Below are 16,552 nucleotides of genomic sequence, written 5' to 3' on the forward strand. Positions count from 1 at the left end.
AGAGAGAGAGAGAGAGAGAGAGAGAGAGAGAGAGAGATAACTTTCTTTATTGGCCACACAAGGCTGAACATAGAAGGGACAAATACAATGTAGTGTTTTTTTTTTTCGAGGGGGGCGAAAACAAATGAAGTAGAAAAAAACAAAAAAAATTAGGGACAACGATCAAAAGGGATGGAAATCGTTTGGGATATACACAAAAAAAGTCGAAATAGTATAAAAAGTTCCCAAGAAATGGGGAGGTTTATCTGTGGAAAGAAAAACCTACAAAAAGACCACGGTAACCTCGGGCAATAATGTCACATGTTAACACATTTATTTACAAGTAAGTAACTCTCTATTTTAAATTTTTTGTTCTTTTTTCTGGTTCATAGGATCATGCTCAAGATGGCTTCATCATTCATACGTGCCATCCTTGCTACATTCACGCATCTATTTTTGAAACATTCGCTAAACAAAACTTGCCTCTCTACTCTCACCTTCCTTTTCAAGTGATACTTGAAAAAGTTGATGAGAGATTGACTAGAGAGGGAAATGTTTGTCTCTAATCCTTTCAGGCGTGTCCACCAGAAACATTCTTTTGCCATAGCCAAAAGTACGATAAAAATAGCTCTTCCTTCCCGTTTGAAGGAAGGAGGCATGACGATATTGACGATAGACATGGCTGATAAACCGACTCGTCCCACACGTGACGGCAGTCGTTCGACATAAGCCCGCAGGTCGGAAATGGTTGGACACTGCACGAGTGCATGCAGAATGGTTTCGTCGCTCTGACCGCATCTCAGGCAGGTCGGCTCCGTGTTTCTCGAGTCATGTCTGTAGAGCTTATCCTAAACGGGTAGCGCTTCGCGGTAGCACTGTCAGGCCAGAGATCTCTGGAAGTTGTCCATAGGTCCCGGCCCAAAAGTCAACTTGAACGTGCAGGTCAGGTATTCCTTGTCGATGCCCAGGTTCGCCCCAAGATCATCGTCGTACCTCCCCTCCACTCATCCCCTATAGAATGCATTGGTTGTGATGCAGTTGCTCAAGGTCGACCCAAGAGCAATTCGACACTTGCGGTGCCATTCACCCTTCCTTGGCCTCTTCTTGATCCACGACTGTAGCTCGGTCATGAAGATGAGCTGTGGGAAAGCACACCACACAAACGGTGACCACACCTGCTCACCGTCGTCCACGTAGAGCCGAAGATGTCACAGTCTCAGCGCATGTCTGCGCATCATCAACCACGGCATGCCCATCCCTCCTTTCAGTGGGTGTTGGCAGCAAACGGACCGCCTGACCATCGGAACACTTCCTTTCCACAAGAAGCGGAAGAGGATACGTTCCAGTTTGGTGGTGGTAGGGTCGGGACAAGGCACAACAATCAGGCGGTAGTTGATGACAGACGCGATGTACATGTTTGCCACCTTTGCCCAACCTTTTAGGGACAGCTTCCTCTCGTGGCCAACCTACTCGTTATCTCGTCCCAGTTCTTCTCTGTTTGCAGGTCCGGACTGAACCAAACTCCGAGCAACTTGACTGGCCCGTCCGTCCAGCGTCCTACTACTGAGGCACTGTCAGATGGTATGGGCTTGCTTCTCCAGGTGCCGAGCCCACCAACTTTTCCCAGTTGATTTTCGCTCCCGTCACCACTTCGTAGTCTTTTGGCGTCTCGCCGACCAGCTCCTCAATGCCCTCTTTACTAGTGTACTAATTTGGTCTCTGAAAACCTGTCTCGATGGGAAAGACGCGTTTATTTTCCAGTTCTGGGACCCTGCCTATGTATCATATCTGAGTCTAGCGTACACACCACAAGTTTGTGATCCATATAGCTGACTATGTGGAATTGCTGACACCCTACGCTAGCTCTATTTACTGTCCTACACAATATCCTATCTAGATACGATCTCGACGACTCAATGCGGTTGCTCCATGTTCACGTTAGCGCATTCGGGTGGTCGAAAGCATCTGAGCAGGTCTCTGAATCATTTGCATCTTCGTCTATTCCTATCTCTGCCCACATAGTCTAGATGTGTGTCCAAGGTAGCATTCCAATCCCCCACTAAAAGTAAAGGGCTAAAATGAATCGACGAAAGCCTTCAAAGTTTGGGAAATTTCGCCCACACAGGAGCAAAATTTTATATAAATGTTTATCAAGTTTTGAAGTGAATGTTGTGGCACAACTTTTAAACACAAAATATTTGACAATGAAAACTTTTAAACATGCAAAAATCTCCAACTTATGTGGATCCCATTTGACTAGTGTCCATCCAGCAGATAGATAGATAGACAAACAGACAGATACACACACACAAAATACAGGAAAAAATACAGAAAACTAAGAAGAGGATATACACACACAAATATGTATGAAAGGAATAAATTCTATTATTTTCTCATATTCATATATTCTACTCGTAAATTCACATTCATGCACAAAGACTGGAACATATCTTTTTTGTCTTCTATTGAAAAGGGTCAAGCAACAAGGGTGAAAATTATGGAAATGCTTGTCAGAATAAAATCAGTACCTACCACTCCAGAAATAATAGCCTTTTTGTTGAATTCTTTTTAAAAAAGGAAACTGATAAGGCAGGATTTATAGGCAGCATCCAAAGTGAAGAACCAGGTAAATAGAGAATTTTCCATTCTGAAATTTTTTTCTGAATTTTAAAAAATTCTTACCTAAGCATCATCTTTAAGAGAAATTGATCATGTGTTCCAGACCACCTGAGAAAATTCTAATGTTATTGAATATGAGGCCTGGATAACCACAGAAGAAAACCATGGGAACTAGAAAGGAACCATCAAGATAAGTCAGGAATCCATAGAGCATCTTTCTTAATGCCAAATTAAGACACTATCCTCAATCAAACTCAATCAAAATAAGAAAGAGTAATCATAGTGAGCATTTTCAAACAACAAGAAATACCAGCTGCTTGATTCTTTTTCATTTACTATGGTTTCATTAGTTCTGCCAATTATAGATATCAATGTAAACTGTTTCGAGAAAGGATCTATAAAACCTCAGTTTCTTTCTTAATCAAGGTGTAGAAAACATTTGGTAAAGGTGGGATATCTCTGAGATCTACAAGACAGAAATATAATCACTAAACTTGTCAACTAGATAGTTTGATGCAATTTTGAACCTTGTTCTTCTGACTCAGGTATGGTTGTCATTGCCATCATCATCTTCATCATCCTCTTCACCACCATCATCGTCATCATCATCATATTTAACATAGCAATCTAGAAGAAAATCCAAGAGAGAAATATATTTTTCTGTTCTCTTATGAAAAGGTATCCAAACATTAAGAAATAACGTACTCAGTGGTTGACTTCATCACCAAGCTGTGAGTTAACAGTTTAAGAATATCTTAATATTTCCTGCTCATTTATTTTCAAAAGACTATGCTTGCTCTAAATTTTTCACTCATGTTGTACAAAGTATCTATACGCCTATGTAATTTAAGATATAACTATTTCAGGGAGATATTTACATGGGTTTTTCTTATGGCTGTTTATGATTATTTATAAAAGATTTAATTTCTTGATTTTCCTTTAAATTTGTTTCAAACACATTTAAGAAAAGGTTAATACAATAATTTTTACTTATGTTAACGTTTCAAGAATTACATTGCATAAATCCTAGTTAAAAAATAATGAAAAACATTTCTTTATAAACATAGGGAAAGAATATAATAGAAGTATTACACACACTCATAAAAATATAGAAGTGCAGTGAGACCTGATAGTTGGATCTAGTCCACATTCAAGTCAGGTGATATCATGCCATATAGAAATTAGTGAAATGTTATATGACCTTTTCACATGCTTTTCTCAGTATCAAAGGCAGTGTCATGCCAAGAATAATGGCAGAGCTTTGTGAGCCATCTGAGGACACATCTGCTCCTCTTTCCAAGCAATACCAAGAGATAAGAGACAATTTCAGGCTGTCCAGTGCTAAATGCATATAATAATGATGTTCACAGTCCACTTTGGTTACCAATTCATTGCTAAAAATAACAGTCTAATTAGCTATGCAAGTAATATACAGCCAACAACAGGAAAATAGCTCAGCAACAAACTTCAAAATGACAGAAAGCTAACAATATGATAACCTCACTGCTCTACTACCACACTTTCATAACTACAATGACAACATCAACAGTGTAACAATTTGTTATTGGCCAAACCAAGAAATGGTGACTAGAATTGACAGTTGGCATGGAGACCAAACAGTGAAACCAGCTTGCAGCCGATGAATCAAACAACAAAATGCAACCAAACAACTTTTCATATACATGATTTCACAGAATAGGCTCTCAAGGACTCTTTCTTTGCACGTACCTATTTTCTTTAGATTCAGTACCATTCATCCAGTTGATTTACATTTCATTTCATTCAGTTAAAAGACAAAATAATTGAAATTCTACCAACTTCCTTTGTTTTCATGCTAGCACATTTTATAACTTTGCAAAGTCATGTTTAAAGCTAATCCTGCTTTTTTTTTCCCACAGACCCACTTGTAGATGATTTTGTGCACATTATTTATTGCAGACACATTTCAATTTACAGTTTCTCACACATGCATGCCTGTTTGATGGTATTCCAAATCTTTCTGGCTGTTTTCCCACCAGCCATCATACATTCACTCTACACACTGTTTTTGCAATGTCACTGATTTTGCTACTATCATCTCTAGCAGATGAGGTGTCCAGTACTGAGGAGTGGCAGAAATAGTCCAAAACCAGGACTGGTCTACTGGTCCTGTCGCTAGGAGATGGTAGGGGTTTGCTTCCCTGCTTGCAATTTTATTGGATGCAGCTGTGCATTGTTAACCAGCTAGAGGAGATGTCCTTTTGGGGTTAAAAAATTGCAGTAGAATCTGCTCAAATAGACAGCCATGTTAAAGTGGCTACAAATATTACTTTTCTCTATGTGTTTTCATATAAATGTTTTCAGTTTTCTCATGCAACTTTCTGCAGCACCTTTCTTGTTAGTGTAAACAACATGCATACATACATCCAATTACACACATGCCACATTCACATGGCATTTTCACAAAGGAACACAAACCATGCTTTTTGTACCCTGCTTTCACCCAGCTACTTTTCTCAATGGGAATTTATAGTCATGTTCCACATAGAACATATTTAAATGGCTTGATGCATCCAGCATTTCACATAAGTTTCCTTCGGGATAAACAGCACCTACACAAGCAGAACTATTTGCATATTAATGGAAATTTTATGTAATAGTAGTAATAATAATAGTTATGATTTTCTCCTACATTTTCTCTTTACTTCTTGCTAATATTATTAAGCTGATGTGAGATCTAGAATCAAAACCATACAACCCTAATAGTTGGGTCCAGTCTACATTCAGGTCAGACAACACTGTGATTATCAACCAAATAGGTTGCCACAATATCACATAATATAGAACTTAGTGAAATGCTCTACAACTTTTTTTTCACACTTTTCTCTGTATTAAAGCAGTTTAACACCAAGAACGACTGCAGAGTTTGAGAGCCACCAGAGAACACACATCCTCACCTCTTGCCTGCCAAGCAACACTAAATTTTCCTTTGATGAATGTAGTTCAAATAAAAAGAATTCTTCTTTACAATCACAAACCAACTCCTTCCAGCAGCTTGGGCCTTATTAATTAATCATTACTATGCTTCTTTCTTGTTGTGCGTGGGAAATGAAAAGAGGTTCACCTACCTTCTTCTCGTCAATGCCTGTCTAGCAGTAATCTCTCCGACGATCCTACCCTATCCCTGTCACCCAGTATAAGTACCTGCTATCTGTCCAACCCAGGAGTGAATTCCTTAGTGTCCGTTCACGACAAAAAGACACCGATGCTCCCCTCTCTCCCCTCACTTCTCCTCTCATGCTTCCTCTTCCGGTCAGCCTCTTGACCATTGATGTCATGACCCACTTCTTCCAGTTCATCCCTACATGCCCCCCTGATCTCAAAGATCACCTCCTCACTTCAATCCATGTCGAAATCTGCCACCCACCCTGGTTGGTGCCTTGCATGTTGTGATCTTCTTAAGCTGGGAACCTCATTCTCTTCCTTTTCTCCACAATCATCATCCAATGAAGCGACAATCCTATAAACAGACTTCATCTCCCACCTCCACAAAAGGCCCTCTCTCTTCTACAGGGGATCCCAATGGCTTACTCGGATGCTGCCATTCATATTTGAATATTGCTCCATATAGCTTGGACTCTTCAGCCTGTCCTAATCAGAGTGACACATTGTACCAGAATACTGCTTCTAGTGGCGAGATGTGTCCCCTCTCTGCCATGGCCTTGATCGTTTGATGATGTCTTTCCACGATCCCATTTCCACTCAACCTCTATGCCGTTCTGAAAAAGCAGTGCACTTTCCACCTGTCAAGCATTTCCTTCAGCACCTCCAAACAAAACACTGTGCTGTTGTCCATCAGCAATTCATCCACAGGGCCCCACTCTAAGAATACCTCATTTAGAATACGTGCCATCTCATCTGCAGTACCTGCCCTCAATTCCCTCCAAATGGCCATCTGGCCTGGCCCACATTCGACCATCAAGAGATATGTCCCCTGCCGGTTGTGTGTCACATCCACTGCCAGTCATCTCCAGTTGTGCTCTATTGAAATGTTTCCCTGCTCATGCACACCTGGAGCAGGGTCGATGGATTGATACCTGTCGTAGTTCCTGACCACCTTTTGGATGCTCTGTCTAGTAATGTCAGCGACAATCCTCCTGGTATGATACAGGGTCCGATCCATGCCCATATGATACATGGCATGTAGTCTCCTTAGTTCAGAGTCAGTTAACCAACACACCGCAGCTTCGATTCTTCCAGCTCTCCTAACCAGGTGTTCTCACCCTGGTTAGAACGTCTGCCTTGTTTCTCTCTGAAGGCACAAAGACCACATACAGCTTCAGACCAAACTGGGCAACCAGCTCTCCTAGAACCCCTAGGTGATGCTTCACTAACATTTCTGCTGTCCCTTTAGTTTGAACCCTCTTCTCATTGGTGATCACTAATCCTACCCAGCCAAGCATGGTAGCCAAATCCATCTGGATTTCAATGGAGCACAACCCCATCTCAAGGCTAAATTCACTCCTTTCAGCACTGCGTCCAACTCAGTGGTTGTAATTGTCTGCTTTTTGAAGCCAGGCCGCATCCTCCACTTTGACACCTCTGATTTCCAGCACAACTATTGCAATGCTACTAGTATCACACCATATAGTCCCGTTATCTGATTTGGGCACACACCAGTTCCCTATGACTGGGTCTTCTACTCTTGTCCTCTTTGGAATTTCCTGCATCATCACCACCATCCCCTCTCCCACTTTGTCACCCCAGTTCTCCCCTTTTGCTCGTCTCTTGGTATAACTGCATGCCGTATGCAGCCACCCCATGATTGGGTAGTGACCTACTAATTTCCTGCACATTGAGAACAGTTCTCTCCTCCTGACATTGGTACCCACCCAGCTCTGGGATCTCATTCTTCCTCTGAAATACCAACACGACTGTTTTGTTTCTTTTAAGCTCCAGTGCAGCTCCTCCAGCTATTAGCTCTGGTGGCTTCACAATCAGCCTGAATTTCTTCAGACGTCTTACAACCTCTGCCACAGGTGGTACAGTCTTGTCCACTAAGATGTCATCTATATAGGAATTGGTGGCCCTTCATATCCTATCCACGTTTCCCAGGATAGATTTGAACACTGTCACTATGATCTTCAGTGCAGAATACAGCCCGAAACCCAGCCTTGTCAGACAATATGTCAGGCTCTTGTATTGCACCAGCTGATACTGCTATAGTTTATTGCTCACATGGAGCTGCAAATATGCTGACATCAAGTTGACAATCGTTGCTGCTTTAGTTGACTGTCTCTATACATGCAGCACCTCACTGCAGATGTCAGTTGCCTCACCACCTGTGTGTAATGATACATGGCCATTCATCTCCTGAAAGTCCAGTACTGGTCTGACTTTGCCCTTTGTTGGCTGCACCACTGCCATTAGCGGTAGCACTCTGCTCACCACCTCTTCCTTCCATGGGATAAGAACACTTTCCTTAATCCACCTCTCTACCTCTTCTTGAAACTCACTCCTAGCATGTCCTTTCAGGGTATGCTGGTAGCAGCTCACCCTGTTCTCCAGCATCGGGGGTTCCTCTTTCCAGCACCACTCTATCGTCCACCACTGACCATCAAATGCTGCCTGAAAATCTTTGTCTTCAATGGTGTAGGCAGTGCAGCCATTCACGGAGCTCTGCTTCTTCTTACGTTCCTAACTGATGGTGCGCAACCCTCCCCTGGCAACAAGTGAAACCACGTCTCCTCCAACACTGACATTTTCAAGGCGGTCGATCACGTCCATTCCCATTACCACATCAATCCCGTCTACCACTTGGTCAATCATGATTGCCTGCAGCTTTAACATTGTGCCTCGCACCGCTATCTCCATGTTGCTACCCTTGCATTCAATTTCGCTGCCATCAATCGCCTGAACACTATTCACCCCCTTCCATTTCTTTGTCCCCTTCGGGGTCATGAGAGACATTGTGCCACCTATGTTCACAAGGGCCTTGAATGTGTTTCCCCAACCATGGCCTAAACTTTGTGCAGTGGCTGCACAAATGCCTCTACTCATTCGTGGGGGAAGTTTGAGAGGCAGTAACTTCCCTGTGGCCTTTTCCCTGGCCACAATTTTGGGCAATATACCCAGTCTGTCTGCACCGGTAGCAAACTGGTCCAAGCTCTGCACAGTCCCTCACCATGTGTGGTCCCTGGCACTTAAAACACTGTCGTTCCACAGTAGGTTTCTTTTCATCTTTCAATGGCCACCATGCAGCATCACGGGCTTCTGCAAACGCCATCACCACTGCCTTCCACCATGTGTTTTGTGTCAAATGCAAGCTTGAACAATGAGCTCACTCATTGCCATTTTGTTGCCACTTGGCAATTGTTGTAGCTGCACTGATACATTGTCAGGAAAGCCATTCACAAAAGCCAGTCACACTACTTTCTCCAGACCCTCTCCAGTGAGACTAGGTAGTACAGCCAGCCTCCGTACCTCTGCAGCATACTTGTCAATCTGTTCCCCTGTCCATCTGACCATCCTCAGCTTAGCAAAAGTAGTGTACTCTCCTTCTGTATAAGCCTCACTCAAGCACTGCTTGATCTTTGGCCCACTCAGTTGTTCTTCTTCATTCATTTCGAGGTACAGTGCCAGCACGCTCCCCTCCAATTACAGCACCATGAGGCTTGCTACATCTTTGATGTCTTGTAGCCTGGCCACAACTTTGAATTTTTGAATCCAAACTATTACATCTCCTTCACCATAGAGAGGTCTGATGACATCACTGCCGATCCTTATCTTATATGCTGCTATCATATATTAGGGAACAATGATATCTTTAATGATTGCCAAAATAGCTTGTTGTGCATAGGAAATGAAAAGAGGTTCACCTACCTTCTTCTCATCAACACCTGTCTAGCAGTAATCTCTCTGACACTCCTGCCCTACCCCTGTCACCCAGCATAAGCAGCTGCTATCTGACCAGCCCAGAAGTGAATTCCCTAACATTTGTTCACGATGCTTCCAGTGGGCAAAAAGAGGCTGATGCTCACCTCTCTCACCTCACTTTCCCTCTCGTGCTTCCTCTTACGGTCAGCCCCTTGACCATTGACGTCATGACCCTCTTCTAGCTCATCCCCACATTTCTAATCACCTACAGTCATCAGAAGTTTATATTCACTTACTCTCCTGCTAAAAGAATGTATAACAATGCACAAGTGAACCAATGACAATGGTGCTGACTAATCATTTCAGCACGACAGAAGTAGACTATGTTTATTGTTTTCTATAAATGTACGATAGCTATATGTACCCAGCATTGCTCATATAAATTAATACCTGTTTGAAAATCATGCTGTACAATCAATCTTGCATAATGTTGTCCAAAATACATATATCTGACAAAAAGAAGAGATGGTCATGGCTTGATCAAGGCTGACTTGGTGCTAAACAACAATGTGCTGCAGGAATGATTTCAAATGTACACAATTTTTCATACATAACTACATTTATTTCTATTGTATTTTATATTTGATATAAAGATACACTGAGTGTTAATTTTGTATCTGAGTGTGTCTTGATACTTGTGATCATTGAAGTGACAAATACACATATGCACACACATTTCTATTTGTAAAATTCATTATTATTCCATTTCAGAATGTAAAGAACCCTATAACAAATTTATAAATGGAGGAGAAAGTGGATATATACAACCACCATATAATAACATTATATTAATAACGTAAGTTACTTCCAGCTTCAGAGTATGTTTTTAATAATTTTTATATGCAATATGACATACCCTTTATCCTATGACATAATATGCTACAACATACTTCCACAACATGCTATGCATGATGTACACCATATTGCATATATTTGCAATAATAACACTGATAATAGTAGTGCATTATCCCTTTCCGTAGCGTACCTTCTTATCCAACAATACGTCGTCTGCATTTATAATTTTGCCACGGTGTTATCTCTTATCAAGACAATTTTCACTTGCCCAATCTACTTTTTTTGGTTAAAGGGTGCCAAAAGGGGTTGTAGCAAGTAATGATTGTTTTGTTGACTTGCTGGTTTCTACTCCTACCACAACTAAAGTTTAACCCTTTATCATTTAATCCAGCCATATCTGGCCCAAATATTCTACTTGTTTTATATTAAAATGGACCAATCTCTCACACCTACCTTACAATGTCATTTTAAAAATATACAAACACACCATTGAAATCTCACAGTTACAAGAGAATGCATGATTAATTCAAAACAATGTGGATATATAGGCATTACACTCGACATAATAATCTAGATGCTAAAGGGTTAAAACAGCACGCTCCTGATTGCTGAACACACAAGTAAGTTAGATTTTTCTTTTCTTTTTTTTTTATCACACTTACACATAAGTAAATACTTATTGATTGGTTAGAAACATTAATTCTATTTTTGCTTTCAAATGATTTTCTTTGACAGGCTAAAGTTAGTTTGCTTACAATTTCTCTTCTTATTGCAGTCCACTAAAATGCCAATGGGCCCTAACAACTAACAGTAGTCACGTTTTTCAAATAAATTTGGTTAAGTTTGAAGAGTTGAGTTACCTTGATATCTATGATGGTGTGTATTTCTTTTATCCAATATCTGTATAATTTGTCTTTTATTATAAAACTTTGTCATTGTTTGACTTCTGTCTCAAGACGACATTTTTGTGACCTTTGTATGATGTTAGTATTATTTGACAAGTGTCTGATGCTGCTGAATTTGATATATTTCCTTTTTTTTTATACCTGTGTCTAATGCTGACATGGCTTGATACTTGTGTTTTGGTTTATATTATCTAATAACTATTTGTAATGTTGCCACAGCATGATAATGTATTTTCCCCATGTACTTTTACTGTCTCAGGTAAGTTCATTTCATGTACATATATCTGACATACTCAAATTGACATTTGCATTTGAAGATAACATTGAGGTATAAGCTATCTGATGTTGATATTATGGGTTAGTTTTATTCAACATTTGTGTCTGATATTTACATTATTTAAAATCTCTATTATCCTTGTGTAATGTAATATTGTTTGATGTGAAAACATGTCTAACCATGGAGAAATATTACCTTGCTTGGAAACAGGTGAAGGGTGGCCCTCAGAAAGTTGTCCTGTAGGAACCTCTGGTTGTGCTCCACACTTTTATATCACTACATCCTCCTCTTTTTTGTCAAATGCTCCAAGTAACACATCTCTAAATCTCTGACCATTTAAAGGATTCTTAAGCTTCCAGAACTTTCTTTTTCACACTGGTTGTCTTCTTGATAGCCCAACATACCCATACACTATGTGGAATTCCTGCCTATATCTGTCCTACATATTAAGCAGAATCATTTACCTGAATATAGTAGAGTCCTGTCTGTTTTACTGATTACTAAAACTTTGGTCTTTGCTAAGTTAACTTTAAAGTACTTTGATTCAAAGTTTTGCTTCCACAGCTGGAATTTCTTTTCTAATTGTATTACAGATCCACCATGTGAGTGAAATCATTGGCATATAGTAGTTCCCAGGGACAGCCTGTCTTAAATTCCTCTGTTATGACCTGGAGATCAATAATGAATAGGAGGCAACTGAGGACCAAACAATGGTGAACTCTAAACTCATTGCTGACTCTAACCTTACTGACTGCACCCCTGTACATGGCTTGTAGCTTTCGTACGTTATTGATCTACCCCTAGTTTCCTCAGAGACCCCCAGGTCACAGAGGAAGATACGTTATCAAAGTCTTTCTCCAGGAATGCTGAATACAATGGTTTACTCATAACTAAATATTTTTCCTGCAGTTGTCTGACTATGATGATATCATCAGTAGTAATTCCCAGAGCAAAACCAAGTCTAATTCTGTTCCTAATTAACTCTCTCCATTACTTTCATGGCCTAGTCCAGCAGTTTCATACCTCTATACTTACTTCTACCTAAGACATCTCCTTTAACCTTATAATGGCTGGTATAATGCTGCTGTCTCAGTCATTAGGTGTGACACCTTCCTGTATACCTGATTAACTATTCGGGTGACTAGACTGTATCCTACTCTGCCAAATATTTTAAGCATCTCAACAATAATGCCTGATGAACCAGGGGTTTTCCTATCATTATATCCTTATCTATAATACTGCTGTCAACTAGGATAGTTGATCTCTCTCTTGGATCAATTTCGGGATGACCCTCTTTCTTCAATGCATTTTCCACATTTAATAACCTTTCACAAAGTTTACATTTCTTGAAATCCTAAAAAGGGTCCAGAAGAGAGCAAATCCAAACAGTTGGTAACTAGAATGTCACAACCCTTACAATTAAGGAGCAGGAACTTGCAGAAGAGGCCAGCTGCTACAAGCTAGATATAGTCAGGGTTTCCTCAACAAAGTTCCATGGCTCTAGCACTGTAGATTTAGAGGAAGGATGGAAACTCCACTATTCAAGTGTGGTGCTAGGAATGACTGCACATGCAGAAGTGGGGATACTCACAAGTCCCTGGCTGTCAGAATGTATCATGGACTGGATCTCATTGGGAACAATGATTTGCTTCTTCAAGCTTAGTCTGAAAGACAGGCCTCTGTGAGTGATGCAAACATATGTGTCTAACAGGGAGTCTGAATACAGAGCCTTTGGTGATGAAATCACTACAACATTAGATGTATTTAAGATTGAGTCATATATCCTAATAAGAGACTTCAATTCACATATTGGTACTGACTGCCTGACATGAAAAGGAGTAACTGGAAAGAATGGCAATCCTGATCTTAATACAAAAAGAGAGGCTTTATTAGGTTTCTTTTCTAGTTATTGGGTCTCTATTATGAACACCTCCTTCAAGCACAAAGGCATCCGTAAATGTACATGGTTTAGTCGAGATCAGGGGCAGAGATCAGTAATTGATTTTATTATTGTCTCTGATCAGTTTGATTCTGTGCTGGATGTTCATGTTAAGAAAGAGGCTGAAATGTCAACTGATCACCATCTAGTTGTCTGCAACCTGAGACTACCCAAAGCCAAGAAAACCTGCAAAACTAGCAGGGCCAGCTCAACCTACAGGATAAAGCAGGATAAAATGGGAAGCGCTGACTGATAAGGTGGCCAGGACCAGGTATGCAAATACTGTTGCATCAAAATTCAAAGAACTCCCTGAACAAACTAAGAATGTTGAAATGGAGTAGCGACTGTTCATCTAGGCAGTTTCTGCTTCAGCTGTCAAATGCTGCAGGCAAATTCAGCTCGATGTGATACTAGATGATAGGAGGACCCCTTGGTTCAATCAAGAAGTTAAAGATACCATCTAAGCAAAGAAGGAAGCTTACAAAGATTGACTTAGAGATAAGTCCTCATTGTTGCACTTGCACAAGCAGACATGAAAAATTGCAGCAGAGACAATAAAGGCATTCAAGGTTAAGATATGGAAGACTTTAGGGTTAAGCTGGACTCCAGTTTACATCAGCAAATAAAGTATTCTGGCAGGCCATTCACAAACTTCATAATAAGTCCCTCTTTTCACCTTGCTCCCAGAAACTCATTCAGTGTCCTTCCCTCTGAAGAAAGATTCATCCTTGTGAGGTGGAGAGAATACTTTTGCTGATCTAAACCCAGTCACAACATCTAACATACATCAGGTGCACCTAAGACAGAGGTCATAGGAGCAATTAACAAGCTCAAATGTGGCAACACCCTTAGATGTTAAAGGCCTTAAATAGAGAAGGTATTCTCTAGCTGACTCATTTGCACCAAGTGGCCTGGATCACGGAACAGGCACCTAAGAAGTGGTAATTAGAAATGATAATAATTATCCCAATTTTCAAAATGAGACAAGAAAGAGTGAATTATAGAGGAATCTCCTTGTTAAACCTCCCTAGTAAAGTCTATGCTGGGTGTTTGGTGAAGAGATGGAGGAATACTGTCAATTCCAAGCTAGCTGGCAAGCAATGTGGTTTTCACCTTGGATGCAGCACAGCTGACCAAATATTTACACAGGAGCAGGTTTTCAAGAAACTGTGGGAGTATCATCAAGAGGTGAATACTTGCTATGTAGATATTGAAAAGGCATATGACCACATTCCACGGAAGATTCGGCAGTAGTATGGGATCATTGGACAGCTTCTTGATGCCTCAAAGTCTTGATATGAATGCCCTAGTATTTGTGTTTGGATAAATTGGTGTGAAACCATTCAATCTGGGTGTTGATCTCCATCAAGGGTGCATATTGTCACCTGTCCTGTTCATAATTTTTATGGACAGGACTGACATGCACAGCTGAGTTGGAAGTGGTATCAAAACCAGCAGGTATAGGATCAATCAACTGGAATTTGAAGATGACGTGATGCTGCTCAACTTGTTGAAAGATGATCTTTGAGATGCTATATCTATTTTTCTTTTTGTAAGAGTGATTTGTTTCTTTGAGCCCTTTGAACCACTAACCTAACTCAGATTGTACGTTTCTTGTTTGCATTTTCAAGCATTTGTCTACCCTATTTTCTGTCTTGTGTGCCCACTAGATTGGTAGGTAATTAGGTGGCTGGCTGTTTCCTGAAGTTAGTGTTGCAGATTATCAGATCATTTGTATCACTGAACTCCAGTGGCCTTGCTCCCTTTACATTTCCAGAAGCAAAGCCATAACTTCCTTGCACACCCTGAAATCCATTGGATTTCTGCCCGACATATCCGTTGAAGTCACTGGCTACAATAATAAACTCTCTGTCACTTGTCATCAACTAGTTTGCAAAAAGACTTTTAAAAAATTGGTCCTTCTAATTATCTACCAGCCCAGTTTGTGGAGTATAGGCAGAAAAAAATATATATTGTAGACTTGTCTCAGCTTCACTATCCTGTCACACACACTGGCCTCAATTACTATATCTACCCATCTTTCTACCAAAAGTTTGCATACACACCCATCCATCACTACCACCCACCCAAAAGAATTTACCCATGTGAGGGTAAGTTCTTTGCCCATGTGAGGCTCCCCTCCATCTTACCTCTTGCACACATCACACATCTAGACACCTTCACTTCTGCTAACAGGATTTGTGGCAATTTGCTAACAGGATTTGTGGTAGCCCTAAAGTTATATACTCAGAAAGGAGAGTGGAAAGACAGTTGGGGGACTATTGTCAGCACCTGAAAAGAAGATTTGTGAAGACACTCACCAGCGAGTAAAGGGCTTTTGTACATGGCTAATTTATTCAATAAATAACAATTTCCTCAGTACCACAAACCATCTAAGGCAAGAGCCAGCAAGGAGAAACAAGGAAAGATTGGATAGATTTCATGCAAGCCAGAAAAGAGAAGAAGGAAGGTGGAAGTGGATTATATAGCAAAGATTGATATGTATATTTGTAACCATACACACATATGTATACATCCTGGATTTATGAGTACACACATGTACACATGTACATGTATGCAACTCGCATACCATACATGTATATAAAAATGTGGTGGACAAAGGGAATACATCCAAATATTGTATTTAATAATAGAGAAGGAAGAGGTGAGTTGCCAGAAGAGTTAATTCATGTTTTTTTCAATCAACTATGCTAGCAAGGGAGGGGGGTAAATATGAGTTAGAAAGGTGCAGGCTACTGTGAACTCTACATGACTCTATTGAAATTATTATTCAGACTTAATAAAATAATTTTAGTGATCATTTTTAATTACAATTAATGCTACTAGAAATTTGAAATCTACAAAGATATTTTAGTGATTATGTACAAAATCTGGTTAATCTCTATAGTAATATATTGCATGAAAATTTTAAAACAAGTGGGAGAAATGAAATCTACACCATGCATGGCTTCTGCCATTAGCTGTGATTAAGAAAGGAAATGTACTAACTTTGACAAAAGAAGTCACACATTTGCAACAGAAAATAAACTTAGCTCATTCACAGGTTAGTTTCAGCCAAATGATTAATATCAAAGAAAACTACCTCCATATGTGTTGGGGGGG

The 16,552-nt window shown here is 40.3% G+C and overlaps 1 protein-coding gene across 4 annotated transcripts in view; it reads left to right on the plus strand.

Annotated features, from left to right (window-relative positions):
- Positions 1-16,552, plus strand: part of LOC106877781 (uncharacterized) — a 234,168-nt gene that overhangs the window by 158,883 nt on the left and 58,733 nt on the right. For 3 of the 4 annotated variants that reach the window (XM_052967253.1, XM_052967252.1, XM_052967254.1), the window contains 3 exons: positions 2,453-2,605; positions 10,225-10,309; positions 11,084-11,184. In XM_052967253.1, coding sequence (XP_052823213.1) covers positions 2,453-2,605; positions 10,225-10,309; positions 11,084-11,184 — 339 coding nt within the window. The remainder of the gene's footprint in view (positions 1-2,452; positions 2,606-10,224; positions 10,310-11,083; positions 11,185-16,552) is intronic. The other variant, XM_052967255.1, reaches the window with a different exon arrangement.

This window comes from Octopus bimaculoides, chromosome 4, assembly GCF_001194135.2.
Source record: "Octopus bimaculoides isolate UCB-OBI-ISO-001 chromosome 4, ASM119413v2, whole genome shotgun sequence".
Lineage (NCBI taxonomy): Eukaryota > Metazoa > Mollusca > Cephalopoda > Octopoda > Octopodidae > Octopus > Octopus bimaculoides.